Source organism: Pleurodeles waltl, chromosome 10, assembly GCF_031143425.1.
Source record: "Pleurodeles waltl isolate 20211129_DDA chromosome 10, aPleWal1.hap1.20221129, whole genome shotgun sequence".
Taxonomy (NCBI): Eukaryota; Metazoa; Chordata; class Amphibia; order Caudata; family Salamandridae; genus Pleurodeles; species Pleurodeles waltl.
This window is the reverse complement of record NC_090449.1, coordinates 424,614,633-424,631,574: the sequence shown is the minus strand read 5'-3', so window position 1 is coordinate 424,631,574 and position 16,942 is coordinate 424,614,633. Positions and strand designations below refer to the sequence as shown.

General features: G+C 44.8%; 1 protein-coding gene across 3 annotated transcripts in view; it reads right to left on the bottom strand.

Moving 5' to 3' along the window:
* Positions 1 to 16,942, bottom strand: part of WDR90 (WD repeat domain 90) — a 1,338,149-nt gene that overhangs the window by 1,174,990 nt on the left and 146,217 nt on the right. For 2 of the 3 annotated variants that reach the window (XM_069210679.1, XM_069210680.1), the window contains exons 17-18: positions 14,392 to 14,522; positions 4,628 to 4,744 (exon numbers count right to left, since the gene is read on the bottom strand). In XM_069210679.1, coding sequence (XP_069066780.1) covers positions 4,628 to 4,744; positions 14,392 to 14,522 — 248 coding nt within the window. The remainder of the gene's footprint in view (positions 1 to 4,627; positions 4,745 to 14,391; positions 14,523 to 16,942) is intronic. The other variant, XM_069210681.1, reaches the window with a different exon arrangement.

Genomic DNA, 16,942 nt, shown 5'->3' with positions numbered 1-16,942 from the left:
CCCTAGCAGACTTTAAGGCTGTCACTGGCCTTCGCATCAACTGGGTGAAAACAGCTATGTACCAGTTATGCCCGGATCAGCCCCCGCTCAATCTACATCATGGTAATATCCACCTGAGCTGGCATGCGCAGGCAACTTGATACCTGGGATTTTATTTTTATAAACATCCCTACAGACATTTACGAGGGGAACCACCTCAAGCCTGCTTCTGGCAGTCCCTTCCCTTGGCCCCCATGGGAAAGATAGTGTTGGCAAAGTCATCTCAACACTCCTTCACTTCTACTTCACAAACATACTCTTTGTCCCCCCCACTCTCCTTTTTCAAGGAGTTACATACCATCTTGTCCATTCTAATTTGGTGCACTAAGACACCGATTGGCCCTTGCCAAGCTGCAGATGCCGACAAACCGAAGAGGTTTGGGAGACCCATCCTTTGAGGCATATATATTTTTTTAGCATTACAGCTCCAATAGCTGTCCTGCTGGATGGCAAAACAATACGTTGGGAGGGCAACACTACTGACCAAGGGCCTATCCCAGTATCGACAATTCAAGGTCTCCTCCTTCCAACGGCAGTGCCCCTCCTCTCAACCTGGCCCTTATAGGTCTCCGTGGCGTGATACTGTATGTCCCGCATACACTGCCTCTCCCGTAAGACCCTGGCAAACACCCAAACTCTTCCCCTTAGCGGCTTACCCCAACTTCTAGGGTTTTACTCAGCCATGACCCTAAGAGTCTGGACGGTACACTCAATACTCACTTTTGGGGACCTCTTTTCAGATGGATGATCCCTCCCGTTTGCACAACTAGCCAACCACTTTGGCCTCCTGCCAGGTAAGTTTTTCCTACACAGGCAACTCAATTACACTCATCACAAGCTCCGAGATATATTGACAGGAAGGAGACCCACCCAGTACTCCAATCCATCCTTACTGAGGGCACTGGTCGACACCTCATCACATGGCTCTAAAGAGCAATAAGCGAGATTGCGCTTACCTCCTTATTGCCCCTCTGCCAAAAGAGCGAAGATGATTTTGGAAGAGCACTACATGACAAGGAATGTGACAGGGCATTTAAATTCCCCAAGGCTGAGTCCTGCAACTCCTGTTTAAAGTATCCAATTTCACATGCCCCATAGGGCATATCTCACCCCAGCACAATTAAATCTCCTTTTCCCCCCAACTCTCAAATTAGCTGCCCTTGATGCCACACATGTCCATTTCACCCAGCAGGATGTCACAGAACATCCTGTTTTAACACACGTGGGAGGCATACTCCCTCTGTATCTTCAAGAGCTCAAGAGCCAAACATTCGTGCCTGCTTTGCTTCACTGGCACTTCTCCTGGCCAAGCGTTCCATTACACTGCACTGGTGGACCCCAGCCATCCCTCCTCTTGCTGCATGGCATGGAGCAATGCGAAAATGGGGCATGGCTGAAGAGGATGCCCTCCAATATGAAGAGATAAGATGCCTGCGTGGAGCATTTCCACCAAGAGGTGGACAAAGAATCTTCTCCAGTCATTCCATTCATCCCACATACCCACCTCCCTTATGCAACCTCTGGAGCTTCCTGTCACCTCCCCAGTTCACATTAGCTTCTCCCCAGATGTGCCATCCCACTAGACACTACCTCACCCGTCTTAGCTCCGGTATCGATAACTGACACTCTACATCAAACTCATGCATCCACCACACTCTGCCCGCCCTTCTTTCCCTTCCCCTTCTTCCCTCGGTATCATCTTGCTCTCTTGATCAATTTGATGAGCCCCCTTTGTTAACTACCCCTCTGCTGCATCAAGAACCCTGACAATGTCTAGAACACTTACACATATACAAACACTCCCATATTTATTTGCTGTGAGATCTTGTTTTGCCTCTTTACTGTTATTTTTAAGTTGCAATCCATGTATGCATTTGTTTTCTGCATATTAAATCTCAATAAAAATATATTTTAAAAAAGGAAGGCCTCGTGGGCCAGTAGAGTAGCTTGTAGTTCCAATTGATATTAAGAACCTGTTTTTCAGGAGAACAAAACCTTTCTTCTACCCACCCAAAAGCACTTTAGTATCTTGTCAGCGTTAAAAGCTCTCAGAGTGACGCATCACACAAGAAGGCACAGGCGGTTTGTGTCCTTGCTTGCCCAAGCTCTTGTCCACCCTCCCCTTTGACTCTAACAAGGAAGCGTTGGCAACCATTTTGGTACTCTGCTTCAGCGGAGTCCCCAAAAAAAACAAAAAAAAAAAAAAAGAGGAAAAAAAGACGAAAATAAAGGGGCCAGGTTAGGGTCTCCCAGTGCCAGTGCCCCTAGCTTTGGTTTAGAGGTCCCTCATGGACACCCAACAGGGGTAAAAAGCATTTTTTTTTTTTTTTTTTTCAATCTTGAAAAAAAAAAATCTAAGCCCCATGGACCGCCACCTCTCCAGGGCTGAAAAAAATAATAATGAAGGGGGTCCATCGCAGACCCTCAGCCCTTGAGACCACCAGATCCCCAAGGCTCAGTTAAAATGTTAGAGGGGCCCACCCCTAATACATAGCTGCCTGCTCTGACTTTGCAGTAGCTTTGACAGCTCCTGCCAGGTCAAAGCAAACACTCTGCTTTCAGTGGGCGAAAGCTGTCAAAGTGCTCTTGCCCACTGGAAGCAGAGGTTTCATCTCTTTCGCAACCGCAGAGATGTGGGCAGTGAAAGAGATGAAACTATTGCTCTTTCAGACAGACAGCGGTATGGATAGCAGCTCTCGGTGTCCAACAGCAACTCCCGCAGTCCTGTTGCACACTAGGTGAGACCTGGAGAGCACCCAGGAGACACTGCCAGACCCTGGGGTACCGAGGGTCAAAATCAGCCCAGGGAGTGGGGCCCCAAAGACCCTCACCTCCATTTATTTATGGCTGGGCCCAAGAGGATGGGGTCCCTGGGGCCAAAATGACAATGGGGAGGCCCTGTTCCCCTAGAGTACATGGTTCTCCCTTTTAATTACTAAAAGTATGCAAATGTGCAAATGACCTGAAAGCTCCGCCTGCTTCGTCCCGCACGGTCCACCTTAGTAGTATCCAAGGGGCTTCCCACATTTTAGCAGCATGATGGACAGCTTCCCAAGAGGCCCCCCAGTGCATTTTCAGCTGGTTTTGATGGCGCTTTCTTGATGCCGAACAATATGAGGACATCTCCACAAAACAAAGAAACACTTACTTCATATAGATAAGAGGAAGGACCCTGGTTTGGTGGAGATTTTCATCTTTATAATCTAGTTGGACTCTATAGTATTCATTATCACAGAACTTTAGAGAAAGAGGCAACAGGAACAATCATTTTGCCATAATGCACACAAGGTCACTGGTGACATCCTCGTGGTCCATTACACAGCTGTAGTGTAGAACACATATTGGACATTAACCCAAGAAGGCCAAAAGAACTCCACCTGGATAGATAATTTGTGCAAAGCTGTGGACTCTTCTCGGATAAAAGGGGTGGTGAAGTTCCTTTATGTCCCAGTCATTCACACAGCTACTGACCCACACAGACACTCACAACATCCACACAGATCCACTCAGACATTCACGCACCCACTCACAAACCCACTCAGACACTGATGTATACACTCACAGACCCACTCACAGACCTACTCAGAGACACAAGCACCCACTCACAGACACAAACCCACTCAGATTCACAAGCCCACTCACACAACCACGCAGACTCGCACACCCACAGAGACACTATCATACCCACTGTCACACCCAAAGACACCCTCTAACCCCCTCTCACACCAAGACCGAAACACAGACACCCTCTCACACCCAGAGACACTCTTTCACACCTATTCTCACAACCAGAGAGACAAGCCTTGCAGCCACCACCTCCACGCATGGCTAAAGGCTGTGCACAGAGCAGGATTGGTGGTTATGGGGGGTGGCCGCAGGGCCTGGTCACAGGTAAGGCTCTGCAGCCAACCCCCGCTGCACACAGCCAGTGGCCGTGCGGGGTTAGATGGTTATAGGGGGTTGGCTGCAGGGCCTGGCCGCAGATCGTGCGCAGCAGTGGTTGGATTAACATATAGTAATTAAAATTACTTTACGTTAAAAAAATAAACAAAATTAAAAAAAAAAAACATGGAAATTCACAAAAAGAAATTCAATGAAATAAACAAAGATTACAGGGACGTTATAGTTAGGAAATAGTTTTTTTTTTTTTTTTTTTTTTAAACAGACATTCACTGACACTTAATTACCCCAGATATTACAGCATTCATGACAATTTCTAGAACATTAAAAATATAAATTAGCAGTCACGTCAAATGAATGAAGTCAAAACTATGCATGGCAGAGGCACGAGTTATAGTTATCTTAGGGAGCGAGTTATAGTTACCTGAAATAACTAACTAGAACTGCTTAATTTTTAAAGGTTCTGTACAAGTAAATTCAGAACCTAACTATACCATCCCTGTAACCTTTGTTTTTTCAGTGAAAATAAATAAATATATATAAACTCACAGCCACTAGCAGGGTAGTGTTCTTTTGAACAAGTGCAGGACTGATCAAATACTGAAAACATATGCTTGTATGGACAGAAAAAGAGGAGATTTTGATGTTGTGATAGATATTGTAAAGCTGGTGTGCATAAGTGTCTTACCTGCCTCTAGGAAGACCGCTGAGAAGTCCAGTGGCCAAAGTCGCAGATAGCCATCCTCAGAGCCAGTGGCACAAAATGTGTGGGAAATGCTGATACTGTTTATCGCAATTCCATGCCCTGAAATAATATGGCATATTGGTTTTGACAAAGCTGTAAAGTGAGAAAATGACTACATTTCTTCCATCTAACCATTATGCCTAAGTATCAATATCTGGCTTACTAAAATTAAGAGTGCACACTGCTTAATGACAATATTAGTTTTAATTACATACACAACTAAAGAAAAAAAAATAGAAGGAATGAGCCTTCTAAAGTAAACTATGCAAGAAAGATCTATTTTGGTACATGGCATTCAAAGGGAAAAAATTTACAATGAAGTGGTTTGAATGAGAGTTCACCTCTGAAAAATGTAGTGCTCTTAATATAGAGAAGATGTTAGCATGATGTTATGCAAATGATGTAGTGGATACCAGAATATTTATGAGCTAGAGTCCTAAACATTTTTTTAATAAAGTATTTTGAAATTCAAAGCAACATTAATCTACTGCACCCTCCTACTGCATTCATCAGCACCAACTTGAGTATCTCATCTGGTAAGGCCTTCAGGCGAGGGTCCTGCTATGTTTTTGGTGGTGAGCATAGTGGTTTCTTGGTAAATTCCAGAAAACATCCAAACAAAACAATGTCCAATACCCACTTGTCTGGTCTGCTTTCATGCAATGCTAGGACACGCTGCTTAATTCTGGTCCCATCCCGTGGGACTACAAAGAGGCAAATTAAGGAGGTAGGGGTCACGTACACCCTGTCTGATCCTGTGCTCTGACAAAAGCATCTTTCATTTTCCAGGCTGATTTGCTCCTCAAATATTCTGTGTCATGTTGGCAGTATTAATATATATTTTCATGTGGTTATCCCCTATGGTGGTAGGATGTGCTCTATAGAGCATAAAGTGTTTTCCTCTGACATGTCACGAAACTTCAACATCTGACTCAGTTTTGATGGGTGCAAAGCATCATTTGGTCTCCCAAATCAATCCAAACTGTCAAAAGGGATCTCTAGAATTTAGGATTGCACATCAGGTCTGGGGGTGCTGAGTGGCTTGTCTTGCCATTGACGGACTGCTCCATTGACCAGTTGGCAGAAATTTGTCATAGCTGCACCAATGAAAACTTTGGTAACAGTGATAATGGCAGACTAAAATTAATAACCCTTCTCTTTTATTCCTCCTGCAGTTGAGTCACCTGTAAGTGGGTAAGGTTATGTCACACATGTTTTGTATTAGGCCAATGTGGAAGTAGCAATCAGAGCGTTCCCTACAGTGTCCATTGCCTTTCCATTGGTCTATAGGGGCTGTGCATGGCTAAGTGGATCTTCACCTCCCTTATGCTTCTGCTGAAACATGAGCCCATCAAGATTTGGTAAATCGAGCAACCTAGGAAATTATCTTGAGCTTTATACCATCTACCTAAAATGTCAGACATTCCTCCTAGCTGTAGCAGGGTCAAGCATTCAATACAAGTCTTCCATACTTAAGTGTCCAAGATAGGAAAGTGTTTTATTGATCTTCTAAATGCATCAATTGAATCAGATAGGTAGCAGGACTTCTAAGCAATTAACATCAGGACATCAAACTCATGTGAAGCCCTCACCATGAGACCATGGATCATGCCAATGTTGTCATGAGGAATAACGCTTGTTAAAGGCTACAATGGTCCCTCGATAGGTGTTAAAGTAATGCTTTGTTTCATTGTGCTGCAGACATTAATCAGTTTTATTGTGGAAGTATGTTTTTGTTTTTCTCTTCATTATCATTATTATCAAATTAGTCCCCTTTGTCCTTTTCATAATTTTCCTTGTTGGGCAAGTGAGGAGCACTACAGACCTGGGAATGTTGCTTTTAAGGCAGTCACATAGATGGGACCTATTTAAATGGGCTGATTTTGGAAATGTTTCAGCATCATCTCTAAAGACTCAGGACAACAGGAGTAGTGGAAAGAAAGGGTACCCTCTATAAAAAGAAAAGTATCAATGTTCTGTGAGGGATATTCCTATTCATTATCGTTTTCTCCTTGCAGGAGAAAATTAATGTTCAATTCATGAAGACCAGATGTCCATCAGTGTCTTTCACTTATCTGCTCTCACTGAGGAAGGCCTGAACCTAATTTTATTTGCCCCTACCTCCCTTATTCACCATCTTGGCTGTTGGTAAGTTCCTCCAAGTTCTGAGTTGAAGACCATGAAATCGTTTTTATTGATAAAACCTATATTGGCTAAAAGGGGATAGTGTACAAGACAGGCAAATCATTAAATGCCAAAAACAAATTAGTGCCCATTGTTCATAAAAAAATAGCTGAGGATGTGGTCGTCAACAAGCAAAGTCTAGTAGACTAGGTGATTGTGGTCAACAAAGAGGTATTTTTGAGCAATGCAATAAACAGGGGCAAGGTTGTCAATGTTGTCATGAACCACTGTGTAGCAGTAGACGTTTTCATGGCCCCTGTCAACAGGGATGGAGAGGCCTCTTCATAGTGAACAATGTCCTCACCAACAGCAATAATGCAGCACTGGCAGTCTTCAATTTCTGTGGAGTATGACTTTTCAGGAGCAAATAAAAAGTTACTTACCATTGATAATGATTTTTCTGGTGGATGCTCTTTCTAAACACAGATTCCATACCTTTACAGTACCCTAAGATACCAAACTAGATCCAGAAGATTTTAACAGCAATGGTCCGCGTGCCGGTTAAGTGGAATTGTGGGGCCCTGGGGTGACTTTGTTCCGCCTCAGAAGTGACAATGGAGAAACATACAAGTGCCACCACTGAGCGTCAATAGTTTTTCCTGACTCAGTCCAGTCACTCTGATGCAGAGTCCAACCATAATCAGACACCAGTGTGCCAAATCCTAAATTGGGACATTATGAGATGGAAAAGGAGGGACCATTCAACAGAACAGGGAAGTGTAAGGGCAGTGAGAAATCTGCGTGTTAAATAGATTTGCCAGAAATAATGTTGCCAAAGCCACGTAAGGAAAAGTCCTAGTAATCTTAGTTCTCTTCCAGGGGAATGGTTCAGCATGCCTGCGGGGACCCCAGAGCACATATTGAATATTACCTATAAGCACATAATATATATATAGCACAGACCTGTTTCACAATCTTTATGTAAGAGGAAAATGAAAGGAAATATGAGACCTTTTTAGCCACTAGGCTGCCACTTAAAGACAAGAGAGAAAACTGGCACCGTGCCTTTTAGACCTCCCAGGACCCCATGCATCCGATCATTTCTCACAGGTGACAGTTAGATCCGTTCATTTTTTTTAAGGTGACGAAGTACTTTACCACAAGGTGTCCGAGAGCTGCAATAAAAAATAAAAAAAAAAAGAGACCGGGGAGGGTTGTCTATGAATTTGATGAGGACTCCCTTGGAAGAGAACTATAATTACAAGTAAATAAATTTCCCTTCTCTTCCAGGGGACCCTCATCAATTGTCATAAGCAATGAATGGAATAGAAAGCCCATCCAACAAACTTGCAGATGAACCAAACATTAGTAGATATTGCAATTATCCAAAAAGATTCCTCAAGGAAGCCTGCCCTACTTGAGTATCTGTTTTTGAATCTTTCTGAAGCGCCCGATGTCAAGTGCCTGCAATAATGAGGCATTAAGGACATCTATATCAACCACGAGCATCAGTAATACCAAGGAGCAAAGGTGTGATGTGCTACTTACAGGGACAGTACTTGTAGAAAGAAGCCCTCTCTAATGAAAACGACTAACTAGGAGCTGGCAAACTGGACTTTCCAAACTCATTATGCAGAGCTGTGATGGGAATCCCCTCCTTCTCCTTCAGCATTATGACTGACATCTCCTGAAAAATGTCTGGCTTTGAGAGTGTGAGAATCCATTTTGCAGACCACTCACAGGTTGTAGCCAGTGCACTGAGCAAAAAAGACAAACTGGAAAGATTCCCAGAGCACTTACCAGTGGTTGAGAATAATTCAAATATTCCATTAATCTCTGTAGCTTACCGTACAACAGGATTCAAGCTGCAACATAATCTTCAGACTGAAAAGCAAAAAATCATGTCTGGAGTTGAACATATTTCCATTCAGATGGGACAGGAATGCAGCACAGAACCGTTACTAGTGGATAAAATTAATTCCAACATTTGATCCATTGCTTTTTGCCTTTACGACAAATGTAAAGAGCCAAAATGTCCATTTACTAGTAAATTATTTTCTGGCCACCTTTATTACCATGCAATTTCTGACATAGCAACACGGAGTTTAGAAATTGGTCCCAGAAATACAGTCTCAGTAAGAAAACAAGTTATCTATCTATATCTGCAGTTATCCAGTACTGGTATCTTTCATGGATTCACATGCCTAAAACATTCACAGTCATCGAAGTGGGTGTCCAGCTGTACCATGGTAGGGCAGTATGCAAAGCTATCCTAGGCCATAATGGCATTAGAAAATCAGTTTACTAGCCTATGTCCTTTTTCAAAAAAGGACCAAACTCAGAAAAACGAGAAGCAAAAACAATTAAAAGAAAGCCGTATATGCACCATCTACGCCTTCTATCAGAGACAGAGATCTCCCCATGCCTCCTCCTTAGCCACATTAATAGTGAAGCCTAAACTCTCCCTTAAGACTATCACCGGCACCATCATGGTCGCCAGCAATATGGTTGACAACTGACAACTATTTAGTCGTCGAGACCGCCAACCTCAAAGACGACAGCCTCCATAATGCTCCCATCTGGTTGTTGGGGATTGTGGAGGCAACTAGGATCCTGTTGACGCAACAGTTTCACCCATGTCCCCTTCGATGGTGATTGTCGACGACAATGTCGACTATTATTCAGTCTATGAGCAGTTCAGCATCTGGAGAGGATACTTACGTTGCTCAGACGAGGAAATTTTCAATGCCACCGTCAACGAGGATCAAGATTTAAAAAATCTACAATACCTCAACATGGCCTATTGTTCCTTCGTCCAGCAGTATCTCACCTCTAATTCCCAGCCACTTATTGGATATTGAAGATTCTGATGACGGCCCTTTCGGACCAGCCCACAGCACCTCCTAGCTTCATGTTAAATGCCAGGACAGAGTAGGACTATAATGAGGAAGGGCAGTATTATCAGGGCTATTATCCTCCTCCTGCCCAAAGGTATTCTGAACACTTCAGATATTACCCTGATCCTCCACCCAGACCCTTAATGCCTAGGTCCTTGGTCCTGATTAAAGTCACTTGACACACTGATAATTACTTTGGGTCATTAGGTTGTCTTCAATATGGGAAAATCTGATTTGCAGAGCTCACATTGCATAATAAAGAGCTACTATTTTCAAAGTTATTTGTAGTGGTGTAAGAGGCTGGCCTGGCTAGTAGTGGCTACCAGAGGTACTTACACCTTGTGCCAGGTCCAGTTATCCCTTATTAGTGTAGAAGAGGTGTTTCTAGCAGCTTCGGCTGATAGAAGGTAGCTATGGCAAAGCAGCTTAGGCTGAACTAGGAGACATGTAAAGCTCCTACTATACCACTGGTGTCATATGCACAATATCATAAGAAAACACCATACAGAGAAGTACTAAAAATAAAGGTACTTTATTTTTATGACAATATGCCAAAAGTATCTCAGTGAGTACCCTAAGTATGAGGATAAGTTATATACACAAGATATATGTACACAAACCAAAATTATGCAGGTAATAGCAAGAAAAGTAATGCAAGCAGAGTAAAGTTACAATAGATTGCAATAGGAGCACATAGGTATAGGGGCAACACAAACCATATGCTCCAAAAGTGGAATATGAACCGCAAATGGACCCCAAACCTATGTGAGCTTCTAGAGGGTCGCTGGGACTGTAAGAAAACAGTGAGGGTTAGAAAAATAGCCCAGCCCAAGACCCTGAAAGGTAGGTGTAAAGTGCACCTACTACCCCCAGAGAGCACAGAAGTCGTGATAGGGGGATTCTGCAGGAAGAACAAACACCAGCAATGCAACAGGGGATTTCCGGACCTGAGTACCTGTAAGACAAGGGGACCAAGTCCAATAGTCGCAACAGTGTTGAGTGGGCAGGAGCCCAGGAAATGCCAGCTGAGGGTGCAAGGAAGCTGCCACCGGATGGAAGAAGCTTTGAGGTCTGCAAGAAAGAAGAGGACTAGGAACTTCCCCTTTGGAGGATGGATGTCCCACATCACGATGAAGCTTGCAGAGGTTTTCCCACGCAGAAAGACCGCAAACAAGCCTTGCTAGCTGCAAGGGTCGCGGTAGAGGTTTTTGGGTGCTGCTGTGGCCCAGGATGTTGCCACTTTGAGGAGGAGACAGAGGGGGCGCCCAGCAAGTCAGGGAGCCCTCACAGAAGCAGGCAGCACCCGCAGAAGTACCTGAACAGGCACTTAGAAGAAAAGTGAACCGGAGTCCACCTGAAGTCACAAAAGGGAGTCCCACGATGCTGGAGGACAACTCAGAAGGTTGTGCACTGCAGGAAGGAGTGTCGAGGACCCAGGCTTGGCTGTGCACGAAGGAAATCCTGGAAGAGTGCACAGGAGCCGGAGCAGCTGCAAATCACACAGGTACCCAGCAATGCAGTCTAGCGTGGGAGGCAAGGACTTACCTCCACCAAACTTGGACTGAAGAGTCACTGGACTGTGGGAGTCACTTGGACAGAGTTGCTGAGTTCCAGGGACCACGCTTGTCGTGCTGAGAGGGGACCCAGAGGACCAGTGATGCAGTCTTTTGGTGCCTGCGATTGCAGGGGGAAGATTCCGTCGACCCACAGGAGATTTCTTCAAAGCTCCTGGTGCAGAGAGCAGGCAGGCTACCCCCAGAGCATGCACCACCTGGAAACAGTCGAGAAAGCCGGCAGGATGAAGCGATACAAGGTTGCTAGTAGTCGTCTTGCTACTTTGTTGCAGTTTTGCAGGCGTCCTGAGCAGTCAGCGATCGATCCTTTGGCAGAAGGTGAAGAGGGAGATGCAGAGGAACTCTGATGACCTCTTGCATTCGTTATCTGGTGAGATCCCCAAAGCAGAGACCCTAAATAGCCAGAAAAGGAGGTTTGGCTACCTAGGAAGGAGGATTGGCTATCAAGAGAGGTATCAGCCTATCAGAAGGAGCCGCTGACGTCACCTGCTGGCACTGGCCCCTCAGCAGTCCAGTGTGCCACAGACACCTCTGTTTCCAAGATGGCAGAGGTCTGGGACACACTGGAGGAGCTCTGGGCACCTCCCCTGGGATGTGCAGGTCAGGGGAGTGGTCACTCCCCTTTCCTTAGTCCAGTTTCGCACCAGAGCAGGGCTGGGAGATCCCTGAACCGGTGTAGACCAGCTTATGCAGAGATGGGCACCATCTGTGCCCATCAAAGCATTTCCAGAGGCTGGGGGAGGCTACTCGTCCCCAGCCTTCACACCTATTTCCAAAGGGAGAGGGTGTTACACCCTCTCTCAGAGGAAGTCCTTTGTTCTGCCTTGCTGGGCCAGGGCTGCCTGGACCCCAGGAGGGCAGAAACCTGTCTGAGGGGTTGGCAGCAGCAGAAGCTGCAGTGGGGACCCCAGAAAGGCAGTTTGGCAGCACCCGGGTTCTGTGCTAGAGACCCGGGGATGATGGAATTGTCCCCCCAATGCCAGTATGGCATTGGGGGGACAATTCCATGATCTTAGACATGTTACATGGCCATGTTCGGAGTTACCATTGTGACGCTGTACATAGGTAGCGACCTATGTACAGTGCACGCGTGTAATGGTGTCCCCACACTCACAAAGTCCGGGGATTTTGCCCTGAACGATGTGGGGGCACCTTGGCTAGTGCCAGGGTGCCCACACACTAAGTAACTTTGCACCCAACCTTCACCAGGTGAAGGTTAGACATATAGGTGACTTATAAGTTACTTAAGTGCAGTGGTAAATGGCTGTGAAATAACGTGGACGTTATTTCACTCAGGCTGCACTGGCAGGCCTGTGTAATTGTCAGAGCTCCCTTTGGGTGGCAAAAGAAATGCTGCAGACCATAGGGATCTCCTGGAAGCCCAATACCCTGGGTACCTCAGTACCATATACTAGGGAATTATATGGGTGTACCAGTATGCCAATGTGAATTGGTAAATTTAGTCACTAGCCTGTTAGTGACAAATTTGGAAAGCAGAGAGAGCATAACCACTGTGGTTCTGGTTAGCAGAGCCTCAGTGAGACAGTTAGGCATCACACAGGGAACACATACAGGGCACAAACTTATGAGCAATGGGGCCCTGCCTGACAGGGTCCCAATCACACAGACTAAAACATATATACAGTGAAATATGGGGTTAACATGTCAGGCAAGATGGTACTTTCCTACAGTGGAGAAAATCTAAATAGCCTATAAAGCCTACAATTGCACCCTTAAAGAGTTTTCATATTGGATTACAAGCCCCAGGGGAAGAGGGATCTAACTTATTCAAAGGGTGTATCATTTGATATGTGGCCCTCCCCAAATGGCATCCACAAGTGAGTGCACAGCCAATGAAGTCTATTCTCACCTTCAAGTTCCACTGATCATCTTTTTCAGGATTGAGGAGTGGCCCTCTTCACATGCGGTTTGCACAAAACAGTGTGTAATAAGATGCCTAGTAGAGTGAAGTCCCACTAAACAACCTGCTCGGCTAGGCATTCTGCTGGTCTGCAAATATGCTTCCTTCCATATTGTCCCTGGATTCTGTTGAACATTCTACAGCATTCTAAACGTCAGCGATGTACATCTCCCCCACCCCGTCTCTCTCTTAAGGACATATGGAGCCAGAGGTTAAGAGCTCCTAATGACAAGTTGCTGAATATACAGAATCTGGTACGGATAGTACTCAGTCCCACTTCTTTTAAGCAACCCATCTGCCAACTCATTCTCTAGTCTATACTCACATTCAGCTTCTGAAGTGAATGGAGACTATAAGTGGGTACTTGAAGGCAGCAAGCATGTGCAGACATCACTACTAGTGTGGATAAGAGTGCACTCAAAATTAAGTGTTTCTAAAGAAACAGACCCATTCTGTGCAATGTGTTTTAGTTTGCTTCCAATATCCAATAAACCTTTAAGAATGTGGTTTAAAGACTTAAAAATAAAATAAATTTAAAAAGTCACAATATAGAAGTTGTGCGTGTTTCACTGTACAGCAGGGCCACTGCATACTCAGCTGGAGTCCATGACAAGATCAGTTCCAGATTACATACAAGAGATTATCACAGCCTAGGACAACAAACTCTTCTCTCCCTTAAAAGCTGATCAGAGGATGTTTAGTTTTTGCACAAACATTTGACTGATGCAGTGTAATCGAGAGCAAGTTGGATGGCTGCCATTATGGGTGGGGGAAGATAGAGTGAGAGGTACCACAAGCATCACCAATCCACACTAGGAACTGCAGAGAAACTCACTCTAGATCTGGTTCAGCCTGGTCTGTTTCCAAACAGATAGGTATCTGGATATTCGTAATTCCTTAAAGAATTCAAGTTCACAGCAGAAATAAGTTGTTATGCAAAATCTTAACCAAGTCTTATATAACCAATGTAAAATAACTAACTAACTTGGCTTCAAAGTATCATGCTCGAACCCCCAAAGCTTTGTGACCGTAGGACAATCACACTCTGACAGTCTCTCACAAACAAAGAAAATGCAAGTGCTTACAAGTGTCCAGTTTTAAGCCAATCTAAATTTTTAATATGAAACACCCACTTCCCTCCTGCTACCTTTATTTTCCACTAGGGCACTTATTCACTTGTCTTTTGCCTACCTGAGAGGAAGGTCTGTTTCTCCCGCCGATGACAGTGGGAACGCTCAGACGTCAGGATACGCCGGACATTCCGGATGGCCACATTTTTGTAGTCAATTTCCAATATGTGACCACTGCTACTACAAACAAAGCTGAGAAAGAAGATGGAACAATGTGGTAAAGTTACACTCTGCAAATTGTGTATTGTGAACACAGCAGCTCTTTCTATGAAAGAGTACACAAGGAATAGTTTGAGTTGAGGTGATTCGCCATAAACATTAATTCCTTGGCCAGGTTACCTCTAGAGATAAAGATAGCTTATTCTACCCATTTAATCCTTGACAAGTCTCTGGCAGTATTACTTACGGGGTACGGAGGGCCAACACTCATAACAGTTCAATCCCTGATCCCTTCTTGAATACATCACTTCAAGGGGCGATGGGAATCTAGTCTTACTAATTATGGATCACTACAGTAAGTGAAAGGAGATTTCATTATTGTTTGGTACTCAATCCGGTGTCTCTAATGCACTACAATTTAGTTTGTAAATTACTCAGTCCTGGGCCTCTCTTATGTGGCTGGGAAGTTTCGGTAGAGAAGAGAGCTTGTTCTCTACAGGCCTTCAATATTTTTTTTTAAACTTGGAATGTTTGGAGTGGAGTATCTGTAAATATTCAATGTTTGCCATTGCGTCAGAGAGGTCCTCTGAATAACAGTGCTCAGTATCTTTGTACATCAATCTGTGGCCTCTGAGATTACCTTAAATGGCTCTAGAGAAGAAACTGAGTTACTTCCCTGCAACTGTAGTTCTCCAGTATTGGTATATCATAGATTCACATGCTTGAATCATTCCCCGAAGTGGGAGTCAGACAACGGGTGATGAGTCAAGCATGTGAAACTATGAAAGATGCAATACTGGAGAAGAAAATGAGTTACTTACCTGTAAGAAATAAGTTACTTACATGTAACTGTAGTTCTCCAGTATAGGACACTTTCATAGATTCACATGCTTCAATACTTCCCCGTCGTCAAGATGGGAGTCCCCAGTGGAATATATAACCAGGCCCTGAAGATGTATGCACCCAATACAGGAAGTAGGGCTCAATACAATAACCCATCCTACTCGTTTTGTAAAATAGACCCAAACTCAAACTTGAGCCAATCAGATTGCCTCACCCCTCTAGAACTACTGTGAGGAGCTGCCTTCCCTCATATTTTCCCAGCACAAGTGCTGAAAGACTCCAGCACACTGAAAAGAAAGAAGGTGAGCTCCCCGGGGAGACAGGCGGGCCGCATGTGAATCTATGAAAGTGTCCAACACTGGAGAACTACAGTTACAGGTAAGTAACTTATTTCTTACTCCAGTATTGGAACTTTCATAGATTCACATGCTTGAATAGAATAGCAAACAGTAAGTAACACATTTTCTGTACCAAGAAATACTGTCTATGCCAATCATTATAAATAATTTCAGACAGTTACATGCATAGCAATAAAATAATGCTGTAAACACAAATATATAAATATGCAAGAAAGGTAAGTAAATAATAACCAGAAAATGTGATCAAATGTGAAGCGGATGAAGGGAAACAAACAGCTCACCTTATCTGAACAAATGTTTAAGAACTGCTTGACCCACTGCGGCATCATGGAGCGATTCAGCATCCAGGCAGTAATGCTTCGTGAAGGCGTGTGTTGTCCTCCACGTGGTTGCACGACAGATGTCTGGAAGTAACACTCCGGAGAAGAGTGCACAAGAAGTGGACACTGCACATGTAGAATGTGCACAAACTTTACTGTACAGCGGTCGACCAGATTTTTGGTGCCAAAAGGCTATGGCACTAGAAATCCATCTGGCGATGGTTTGTTTAGAAACAGGAAGCCCTCTCCTGGGTGCACAAAATGCCACGAACAGCCGACTGGATCTTCTGATTGAGGATGTGCGCTGCAAATAAAATGTAAGGCATCGCTTGATGTCCAAAGAATGCAGCGATCTTTCTGCCCCAGTCTGTGGTCGAGGAAAGAAAGTCCTCAGGACTACAGGCTCGTTCATGTGGAAATCAGTTGGCACCTTTGGGATGAACTTCGGGTTTGTCCGTAGGATGACTGTCTGTAAACCTCAAGAAAGGCTCTTGGATGGTAAAGGCTTGAATCTCGCTTACTCTACGAGCTGATGTCAACGCTAAGAGGAGCGCTACCTTCCAGGTAAGGTACTAAGGCCCTCGTTTCAACCACGGCAGTCTTTTAGCAAGACCACCGAGGTACCGCCATGCTGAAGACCGCCAGTGCAGGCGGTTTTCCGCACAGCGTATCATGACTGCTGGCAGTCCTCCGCCCTTTTTCGGACAGAGAGCCGCCAGTAGCCATACTGGCGGTCGGTGGTTAAGTGGAGGCTGCTCCACGTCATCAGATGGGGAGCTGGCAGCAGAGCAGCCCCCATGGATCCCATTCCCTCCCGGTGGATCACTGAACCAGGTAAGGTGATCATCCTTTAGGGGAGTTGGGGAGGATGTGTTCGTGTTTGGAGATGTGCGTGTGAGTGTGTAGAGGAGTTGTATGAGTGCGTGTATGC